This window comes from Sceloporus occidentalis, unplaced genomic scaffold (assembly GCF_023333645.1).
Source record: "Sceloporus occidentalis isolate IW3139 unplaced genomic scaffold, rSceOcc1.0.p SCAF_29, whole genome shotgun sequence".
Taxonomy (NCBI): Eukaryota; Metazoa; Chordata; class Lepidosauria; order Squamata; family Phrynosomatidae; genus Sceloporus; species Sceloporus occidentalis.
In genome coordinates this window covers 11621632-11632889 of record NW_028317009.1, presented here as the reverse complement: position 1 = coordinate 11632889, position 11258 = coordinate 11621632, and the positions used below count along the sequence as shown (strand labels likewise).

Here is an 11258-nt window from a genome sequence, read left to right as displayed (position 1 = left end):
GCACGGCTGTTACTGTGTATGTTTCTCAGTGTTTTTGCATTGACTCTCAGAGAATGAAGATCTCTTCCTGCAGGAACTGTCTTAATTGTGTGATTTTATTCATTCCCATAGGGCAGGAGGCTTCATTGGAGCGCGTTCTTTGGACATAATGGAGTTTTGTTAAGCTGCAGTCAAGCATTTATTGTTTGAGGTTATCTCTAGCCAGAAGTGTATTTTAGTTACTTTTTATGCTGGAATGTTTTATTTTTACTGTGACATACACATTGAACAGTAAAACACTTCACTTTCCATGTTCCCGTCTTTATTCTTTACAACACAATTTTAGCTTTTCTGCGTATACCTACTGTAAGAGCCATCATGCTCCAGGGCTATGGATGGTTACACTGGGGGCCAGAATATGCCTAGGGGACTCTACTGACTTATGGTTCCTATTCTTTTTTTTTTTCTGCTGTTAAGAATTCAAAGCCTTATACATATATTAGTAATTGAGTGCCTTACCACTGCATGATTTAGGAATAAACGCAGCCATATTCCCAGTCGATGTGCCGAGAATGTGGGACCCCCTGGTGTGCCATGGCCAGGGCTGATTCCAGTCCGTAGGACCTGCCCCGCTGAGGCTGGTGCAGTAGCTTAGCGGCTTTGGTAGAGAATGCCCCTTTTGGTGGGAGCTCGGCTGGTCTGACTGTTCCATATCTCTTGGCTTTAGTTGGAAGGTGGGGATTATCGGTTCATTTTCAGGAACCTTCACCGGCTCCTCATTAAAGCTATGGTATTATACAGAACAGTGCCCCCTCTCCTCCAAACACAAAATGCCCCCCACCTCCTAATTATCAACAGACTTTCCCTGATGGTTGTGTGTTTGATAGGGCTCACTCGCTGCCTCTCTAGATGGAAACTTGCCACCATTAGCAGAGGCATAATCAGAGAGCCATGGGCCTTCATCAGCTGAGTGCCACTGAACCTTGGCAGCTGGGTATGATGGCTTCTGATAGAGGCCCTGGGCCTTTCCATGTAGTTCTTCACCAACACGGGATCTTCTATTGGGTATCTCGGTATCTATCGATGCATTGAAGTGAAACGGTGTTCTAGTAGGCAGATTATGAAGGTCCATCCTGTGAGCTTCTGCTGCCGGGAGAGCTTGGTTGGTCCTGAAAATTAATATTTAAATCACCATCAGTATTTCCCAGTCTCCATCCCCACTGCGCAGTTTCCTCTGCTGGCTGGGGGGGGTATGTGAGGGACGGTTTCCCATACGCAATTCTCCCTTTAGTGAATAGACAATAGTGGGCTGGGTAACATCTAACACTGTCTGCATGCTCTAATGTAATCTTATTTGCAATGACTGTACAGTTCATTAAACCTGTAATCCCCACCACCTGCTTAACAAAGAGCGGCCCATGCGTGGACAGGAAGTGCAGTGATTAATTGCCCCTGCGGCTTGTGATTGGCTGTATATGCTGCGCCGGTGTCCCCCACTGTGGCTGTCGCTCTGTGGTACTTTCAGGCCTTTCTTTGCCTGGTGGAGCGAGGGCCGGTTTGGACCTCGTAGTGGCCACTTTTGGCAGCTTATACATTCCTGTGGTGACCTCCTCTGCTTACGGCTCGTCCCGTCAGCCATCAGGGTTTCTTCCTTCAACAAGCTCAATTATTAAGCAGATTATGGCTCAGCGCTGGGAGGGAAGACATTAGTGTTTCCAGTCCAATGCCCCTTTACTGTGGCCGAGGGGGGTAGGAGGGGGAACAGTCTCATCTCTTTCAGTGTTTAAAAACTGATTTGTGTTTGGTGACCTTGATTTACCCAACAGCTGTGTAGCAGAGATGCAAAAGATCAGCGTACCGGTATTAGCTTTATTATTAAGGGTTCAAGTGGTCTGCTGGGTGCCTACAGCGGTCTCCTGCACCATACCCCAATCGGTCCGTCCGCCAGCGTCCATAACCGTCCAGAGCCATTTACAGCCTCAGAGCCGTGTGCATTCTGTGTAATACGGCCCGCTGCTGCAGCTCTCTGCTCCTGATACCCCATAGCTTCCAGCCATACACTTCACGCGTGAGCTTTGTATCTCTTCCAAAATGAGCTCTGTGAGGCCGCGCATGGACCGCTAAATTCTTTGCGATTGCTTTGGAAACAAGTTCAGTTTTAACCATTTTCACAGAGCTGCTTGTGCCTCGGCAAGCTTTCTGCCCATCATGGTCTTAACTGAGCCGTAATGTGACCCACAGCCCTTCTCCCCGGGCCAAGCGCTGCTGGCGTTGTAGATCTGCACACGAGACGGCCAGACGGCAATATAGTTCTTCACACCGCGCAACCAGCGCCACCGCAGCCCTCCGATGGGAAGCCGCTTACCCACCATCGTAAGCAGCTGCAATAGGAGGTGCTCCTTCGAACCGTTCATACGCCTGCTCTGCCGCTACTGCCCCTGTTACACTGAATTTAGCGACCCCTGCCCTCAAACTTCTCTATCAGCCACTCAAACTGCACAGGTAGGGGCTTTGAGTGGGATAAGTTCCCCGGCACGAGGTGGCCACGCTGGCCTCAGACCTTCTGCTTGCACCTCTTTCGTACGGTTCTCCGAACGGAGAATAAAAGCTCATTGCACAAGCCTCATCCGATTAACCCGCTATGTGCCAACGGCAGTGTGGAGTGGGACCCTGGCAGGCGTTGTGGAAAGGACCGGTATGACCGGCACATTTACTCCATTGTGGTTTCTAATTGCAGACTTTCATTTCCCTCGTTAGTGGTGTTAAGGTGCGGTGACGTGCTCTGCTCATAGGCATTGAACTGTCTGTGTATGATGGTATCTTTTATTAACAGGCCATGTTACTGGGCTCATTATTATTATTAATGTCTTTTATTTATACGCAGCGCTTAATACAATCCATATATTCAAGGGGTGTGACGAGACAAGAATTGAAAGACTAAGACAAACCGATACATTAGGTGGAGAGACTCGGCTCACAAGCTTACAATCGTGCTCATGCCTGTGGCTGCCTGAAACTGATGGTGGGTGGTGTCAGGAGCCACAGTGATGTCATCAAGGGCTACAGCGGTGCAGGGAGCAGTCGGTCAAGGGTCACAGAGGTGCAGGGAGCGGTCAGTGGGGGGGAGCAGTTAGGAGGTGCAGTGGTGCCGGCAGCTGTCAGGGAGTGCGGTGTTGCAGGGACCTGTCAGTCAGGAGGTGCAGTTATTTTATTAAGACCCGCAGCGGTGCAGGGAGTTAACAGGAGGTGCAGTGTTGCAGGGAACAGTCAGTCAAGGAGTGCAGTGTTGCAGGGAACAGTTAAGGGGTACAGTGAGCAGTTACTCTGGGGGTGCAGTGGATGCAGGGAGCAGTCATTCAGGGTGTCCAGTGTCGCAAGGAGCAGTCAGTCAGGGGGTGCACTGGCTACACTTCACACGGCGTACCAGGAGCAGAAGGCAGGATGCTTGCTATACGGTGACACCTGGGTGGGCGGGACTAGTGATGGTTTCCACAGAAACAAACTGAAGCGCTGGGGCCCAATCACAGGGCGTGTTGTTAAGAGACTAAGCGTTTCGTTTCTATGGCAACCAACGATCTACAGCTTTCCTGTGAGGCGGTATACGGTATGTACACCGGGGACACATCCGGGACGCTGCAGCTGATTGGTGAGCGACGCGGGGTTTGGGCATTCACATAAATCCATGTTATAGGAATGTGGCTCATAGGGGCAAGTTGGCAGATATTGTATTATGTTGGGGTAGTGGGGCAGTTACGGCTTGTATGGGGCTAAGTGGGCAGATATATCATTAGGTTGGGTTACTGGGACGGTTATTATGAGTTATAAAGAGTTAGAGGGCAGACATAGTAGGGGGCAATAATGGTTTATATGAAGTTATTAGGCAGATATGGTATTATGTGGGGCAGTTATGGTTTATATGAAGTTATTAGGCAGATATGGTATTATGTGGGGGTAGTGGGGCAGTTATGGTTTATATGAAGTTATTAGGCAGATATGGTATTATGTGGGGGTAGTGGGGCAGTTATGGTTTATATGAAGTTATTAGGCAGATATGGTATTATGTGGGGGTAGTGGGGCAGTTAAGGTTTATATGAAGTTATTAGGCAGATATGGTATTATGTGGGGGTAGTGGGGCAGTTAAGGTTTATATGAAGTTATTAGGCAGATATGGTATTATGTGGGGGTAGTGGGGCAGTTAAGGTTTATATGAAGTTATTAGGCAGATATGGTATTATGTGGGGGTATTGGGGCAGTTAAGGTTTATATGAAGTTATTAGGTAGATATGGTATTATGTGGGGGTAGTGGGGCAGTTAAGGTTTATGTGGGGGTAGTAGGCAGATATGGCATTACGTCAGGGTAGTGGGGGGCAGATATGGCATTACATGCGGGTACTGGGCCATTTATGGTTTATATAGGATATATATAGGATCAGTGGGCAGATATGTTATTATCTGGGGGTTTTGGGGCATTATGTGGGATATTGGCAGTTATGGCATTATGTGGGTCTACTAGTGCAGTTATGGGTAATATTGGATTATTAGGCAGATACTGTATTATGTGGGGGTAGTGGGGCAGTTATGGTTTACACAGAGTCTGTGGACTGATGGCAATATGTGGGGCTATTGGGGCAGTTATGGGTTATATAGGATTAGTGGGCAGATATGGCATTATGTGGGGCTACTGGGGCAGTTGTGGGTTAAATATGATTAGTGGGCTGATATGGCATTATGTGGGGGTAGTGGGGCATTTATGACATTACATGGGACACCTGAGAGAGTAAATGCAGGACTGTATGTGGCTACATATGGTATGTGAGATGTGATTGGGTGATTGGTGCGCCTGCGCAAGCTTGGCATTTCATTTGCAGATGGATGACCTGGTGATTATAAACCTGACGTGTGAGTGGACTGCAGCCCTGTCAGATACCATTCAGCTGCTGGGTTTATCACCAAACACTTTAAAGCCTTCTTTCTCTGTCATTCCATCTGTTTTGTGATAGATTCAGTTTATGGGCCCCTGGGGCCCTTTCACAATTTTCTGTACACATGGAAACAACATTCCTGCTCTCCTGATTTACAGAGTACACAACAGCTCTAGAACATGTCTTCTGGTCTGCAGAATATACAAGAGTTCCAGAGCATTATCAGGGTCACTGAATATAAAGCAGTTCTAGAACACATCTTCTGGTCTGCAGAATTTATAGAGTTCCAGAGTATTGTTTGCAGAATATACAAGAGTTCCAGAGCATTATCAGGGTCACTGAATATACAGCAGCTCTAGAACACATCTTCTGGTCTGCAGAATTTATAGAGTTCCAGAGCATTGTCTGGGTCACTGAATATACAGCAGCTCTAGAACACGTCTTCTGGTCTGCAGAATTTATAGAGTTCCAGAGTATTGTTTGCAGAATATACAAGAGTTCCAGAGCATTATCAGGGTCACTGAATATACAGCAGCTCTAGAACACATCTTCTGGTCTGCAGAATATATAAAAGAACACTATTCTTCTGATCTGCGGGATATATAACATATCTAGAATCCAGGGATCTCTTGCATTACAGAACATACAGGAGCTTTCGAACACTGAGGTCTCCAGAAGAACTCTGGAGTGCTTTGATCTCCCGGTTGCAGAAAACACCGCAGCTGTGAAACACAGAGATCTTCGGGTCTGCAGAGCACCGAGCTCTCCCAATATACAGAATCGAGATCTCGTGGAATACAGAACATACAGCAGCTCCGTGCACAGCGGTAAAGCAGCCCTCTCTGAAATGCCTGTCCCGTTAGAGTCTATGTTCTAAATACTGCAGCAAATTACAGAAGTGATCACTAAAATGGCACCAATTCATAGAAGCGAGCAGGGAAATGCCCCTAGGATTCTGGAAAAATGTCCTGTGGGGGACTAATGTGGCTCACATGCTGATTAACCTGTATAGTTATCCCACCGATTGGGAAAATGTCGCTGGGACTGGGTGAGGCTGCAGTTTATTCTTTGCATCTCCGTACTGCTATCTAGGTCACTCGCAGACCATGCCGTCTCTGCTTTGAGGAGCGCACTGAGGCTGGCGTCGTTCCTGCGCGCTGGGGGCTGTGTGCTTTCACTAAAGCTGAGATTCCGTTCTGCACATGCCCGTTCCCGTCCTGCCTGGCAGGGCCTAGCAGAAAGCTGCATCCTAATCCCCCCACACGCCTGTAATCTGCCTGCCAACCACGGATTAGTCCGTCGGTGATGGGACAAATCTTGGATAATATGGGGAATACACTGAATTGCTCTAGGATGCCTGCTGTAGGAAGGGACTCTCCTGCACCTGCTTGTTCTTCATTCACTTGTTTTGTTTGCCCCTTTGCCCTCCTGAGAACACCACTGGCTTCCTACAAATACAATGGGCGCTCATAGGTCGCCTCCTTGGATGTGAGACCATAGCAGAGGGCCTGTTTTAGAGATCTGTCTTAGATATAAGACCCAGGGACAATGTGCCATTCCAGAAACGAGATCCAAGCACGTAGGTCATCTCCAGTAATGTTGGAGCCCAGCTCATGAAGCATGCTCAGAAGCGGGGACCCAGGCGTGTAGGTCATCTCCAGTAATGTTGGAGCCCAGCTCATGAAGCATGCTCAGGAGCGGGGACCCAGGCGTGTAGGTCATCTCCAGTAATGTTGGAGCCCAGCTCATGAAGCATGCTCAGAAGCGGGGACCCAGGCGTGTAGGTCATCTCCAGTAATGTTGGAGCCCAGCTCATGAAGCATGCTCAGAAGCGGGGACCCAGGCGTGTAGGTCATCTCCAGTAATGTTGGAGCCCAGCTCATGAAGCATGCTCAGGAGCGGGGACCCAGGCGTGTAGGTCATCTCCAGTAATGTTGGAGCCCAGCTCATGAAGCATGCTCAGAAGCGGGGACCCAGGCGTGTAGGTCATCTCCAGTAATGTTGGAGCCCAGCTCATGAAGCATGCTCAGGAGCGGGGACCCAGGCGTGTAGGTCATCTCCAGTAATGTTGGAGCCCAGCTCATGAAGCATGCTCAGGAGCGGGGACCCAGGCGTGTAGGTCATCTCCAGTAATGTTGGAGCCCAGCTCATGAAGCATGCTCAGAAGCGGGGACCCAGGCGTGTAGGTCATCTCCAGTAATGTTGGAGCCCAGCTCATGAAGCATGCTCAGAAGCGGGGACCCAGGCGTGTAGGTCATCTCCAGTAATGTTGGAGCCCAGCTCATGAAGCATGCTCAGGAGCGGGGACCCAGGCGTGTAGGTCATCTCCAGTAATGTTGGAGCCCAGCTCATGAAGCATGCTCAGGAGCGGGGACCCAGGCGTGTAGGTCATCTCCAGTAATGTTGGAGCCCAGCTCATGAAGCATGCTCAGGAGCGGGGACCCAGGCGTGTAGGCCATCTCCAGTAATGTTGGATTACCGTCTGAGTTTTGCATGCACAGGGAACAAAATGATGAAACACCTGGTTCAAGCTGCTACCCCATCAGCACTACCTCCTCCTGCACACATTTAATACCTGGAACCTCAGCGCTGGCTTCTAATGGAGGGACTGTGCAAGCGTGCTTCTAATGGGCAAAGCAAACCAGACACAAACTCGTGGAGTGGAGCTAGGAGGATGGCCAGATTGCTCTTAACAGCCAGACATGCTCAGTTTTATGGTGTGGCTCCCAGAATACAGAAGAGGATGATAAATGCCTGGAGAGAAGACAGACGTAAACTGACAAAATAACGAGCTGGTGTCAGCCATCCATCATGTAGATAAAAGAACATATCCCGGTTTGCGAGTGAAAAGGAAGGAAAAACCGAAGAAATGGGTCTGCCTTGGATAACAGATCGCACACCTATACCCAGGGCCAATCTTCACACCAGGCGGTCCAGACAGGGGATGTCGGGCACAGTTGTATTGGTCCTAGGGAAAGCCCCTGGGCCACCTTACTGGGCCCCCCAATCACTGCGCCCCTCTTTTCTAGGAGGTGAGAATGTTTGCTGGGTATGAGGGTATCCCAGGGTTCTACAGCCCTAAACGCCCCGATAATGTGTATAAAAACGGCTTTATAAATTAAACCAAGTAAATATACAATAATTGGGTGAAAACATAATACAATCCAAAATCAAAAGACAGTACACCTATTTAAGGTGGAGAAGGGGCTGGCGGCAGCGCGCATGCGGGCGGGGGAGAAGGGGCTGGCTGCAACACGCACACAGGCGGGGGAGAAGGGGCTGGCGGCAGCGCGCAGGCGGGGGAGAAGGGGCTGGCTGCAGCACCACACAGGCGGGGGAGAAGGGGCTGGCGGCAGCGCGCACACAGGTGGGGGAGAAGGGGCTGGCGGCAGCGCGCATGCGGGCAGGGGAGAAGGGGCTGGCTGCAGCACGCACACAGGCAGGGGAGAAGGGGCTGGCTGCAGCGCGCGGGCGGGGGGGGAGAAGGGGCTGGTGGCAGCGCGCATGCGGGCGGGGGAGAAGGGGCTGGCGGCAGCGCGCATGCGGGCGGGGGAGAAGGGGCTGGCTGCAGCACGCACACAGGCAGGGGAGAAGGGGCTGGCGGCAGCGCGCGGGCAGGGGAGAAGGGGCTGGCTGCAGCGCGCGGGCGGGGGAGAAGGGGTCAGAGGCAGCGCACGCGGGCGGGGGAGAAGGGGTCAGAGGCAGCGCACGCGGGCGGGGGAGAAGGGGTCAGAGGCAGCGCACGCGGGCGGGGTAGAGGGGGTCGGAGGTAACATTTTCTCTATTTTGGATTTAAAAAAAAAATACAGCAAGAGAAATGCCTTTACATGAAAGAGGCAGCTGTATATAATGTGCTGCGCTACGGGCAGATGTATATAATGTGCTGCGCTACGGGCAGCTGTATATAATGTGCTGCGCTACGGGCAGATGTATATAATGTGCTGCGCTACGGGCAGCTGTATATAATGTGCTGCGCTACGGGCAGATGTATATAATGTGCTGCGCTACAGGCAGCTGTATATAATGTGCTGCGCTACGGGCAGATGTATATAATGTGCTGCACTACGGGCAGCTGTATATAATGTGCTGCGCTACAGGCAGCTGTATATAATGTGCTGCGCTACGGGCAGCTGTATATAATGTGCTGCGCTACGGGCAGATGTATATAATGTGCTGCGTTACAGGCAGATGTATATAATGTGCTGCGTTACAGGCAGATGTATATAATGTGCTGCGTTACAGGCAGATGTATATAATGTGCTGCGTTACAGGCAGATGTATATAATGTGCTGCACTACGGGCAGCTGTAGATAATGTGCTGCACTACGGGCAGATGTATATAATGTGCTGCGCTACAGGCAGCTGTATATAATGTGCTGCGCTACGGGCAGATGTATATAATGTGCTGCGCTACGGGCAGATGTATATAATGTGCTGCGCTACGGGCAGATGTATATAATGTGCTGCGCTACGGGCAGCTGTATATAATGTGCTGCGCTACGAGCAGATGTATATAATGTGCTGCACTACGGGCAGATGTATATAATGTGCTGCACTACGGGCAGATGTATATAATGTGCTGCGCTACGGGCAGCTGTATATAATGTGCTGCCCTACGGGCAGCTGTATATAATGTGCTGCACTACAGGCAGCTGTATATAATGTGCTGCGCTACAGGCAGCTGTATATAATGTGCTGCGCTACGAGCAGATGTATATAATGTGCTGCGTTACAGGCAGATGTATATAATGTGCTGCGTTACAGGCAGATGTATATAATGTGCTGCGTTACAGGCAGATGTATATAATGTGCTGCGTTACAGGCAGATGTATATAATGTGCTGCGTTACAGGCAGATGTATATAATGTGCTGCGTTACAGGCAGCTGTATATAATGTGCTGCGTTACAGGCAGATGTATATAATGTGCTGCGTTACAGGCAGCTGTATATAATGTGCTGCGCTACGGGCAGATGTATATAATGTGCTGCGTTACAGGCAGCTGTATATAATGTGCTGCGTTACAGGCAGATGTATATAATGTGCTGCGTTACAGGCACCCTGTGTCGCACCAAAACACAAATGGGCACATTCTGCCACCCCGTTAGCTGCGGTAAGTGCCCTGCCGCTGAACACGTAGGTGACCCTGTTTGCCTCAGAAGGGGTCCAGCATGATCGTGGCCCCCGTGCTGCGGAGCTTTCAGTACAGGCATTCTGTCTTGCTGCTGCAGAGCGCCATCATCACAGAGAGCGCTCATGGGATAGCTGGCTGGGGTTTGTCTAGCCTTCTGGGACTCGCCTCTATTGTGCAAGCGCCCCCTGAGCGCGCAGTGCTGGCACGGCAGTGTGTATGATTTCATCCCTCATACAAATAACTCATTACTTGTGCTGCCGTTTCTAGGACATGTATGTTTTGCATGAAGTTTTGGGCTCCGGGGGTTTGCACTCTGCCTCGAGGAAAGACTTTTTCTCACCTGCGCTGTATGTTTCATCAGCGTTCAGCGCACCTGGGGCTCTTCATCCACCGTGCCCATCACACCTGTAACCATTTCCATGCCTGTGGGGCAGTAGTGTACGGGACGCTCACCTCTAACTTCACGTCTTACCTGCCTGCTGCCCTGTAACCATTTCCATGGACATGTGAATAATGAATGATGTGTTTGATTTGGCACGTGATTAATGAATGGGGGTGTTAATCAATCTCCCCATTCATTGCCTGGCTGTAGACCAGGGGCTGAATATTCTGTTATCCCTGGCAGATGATGGGGCCGGCGTCGCGTATGATGCCGGCGTCGCGTATGATGCCGCCGTCGCGTATGATGCCGCCGGCGCGTATGATGCCGCCGTCGCGTATGATGCCGCCGTCGCGTATGATGCCGCCATGTACCGTACGCTGCGTGAGTGCAGGGAATTGGTGTTTTTGATGTTCCTCGAATAAATCTCTGCTTTCTCCTCCACAGATGATTTAAGAAGAGCAGACAGCATGCCGAGCGGAAAACTCCGGGGACCGGTGAGCTCCCTCCAGAAGCCGTGCCTTAAACTGGCCGGGGCATTGCAGAGCAAAACAGTGGCTCCGCGCAACCCACAGCTGGCCACCCCGACGGTAATGACTACAGAACAAATTGAGTCATTTTCTGTCATGCCATCTGAGGGAAAAGACAGATGTTGGTGACTGAAACCAGGGATTATCTAGCAGAGAAACAAATCAGTCCAGACAGATGTTCAGACAAAGCCTTTACTGAGGATGCAGGGCTCAGGCCTCCGGCCAGAGAGATTATTCTACACTGATGATGCACCACGTGTGCCGCGTGTACCAGCCGGAGCCCACGCCACGACGTTTCTGACAGGTTATGAGACAC

General features: G+C 50.5%; 1 protein-coding gene across 1 annotated transcript in view; it reads left to right on the top strand.

The window, feature by feature from the left end:
* Window positions 1-10070: 10070 nt before the first annotated feature.
* The window catches only part of LOC149299368 (axonemal central pair apparatus protein HYDIN-like), a 45294-nt gene continuing 44106 nt past the window's right edge, over window positions 10071-11258 (top strand). The window contains exons 1-3 of the mRNA XM_089486368.1: window positions 10071-10173; window positions 10659-10796; window positions 10860-11002. Of these exons, the coding sequence (XP_089342494.1) occupies window positions 10071-10173; window positions 10659-10796; window positions 10860-11002 (384 nt within the window). The remainder of the gene's footprint in view (window positions 10174-10658; window positions 10797-10859; window positions 11003-11258) is intronic.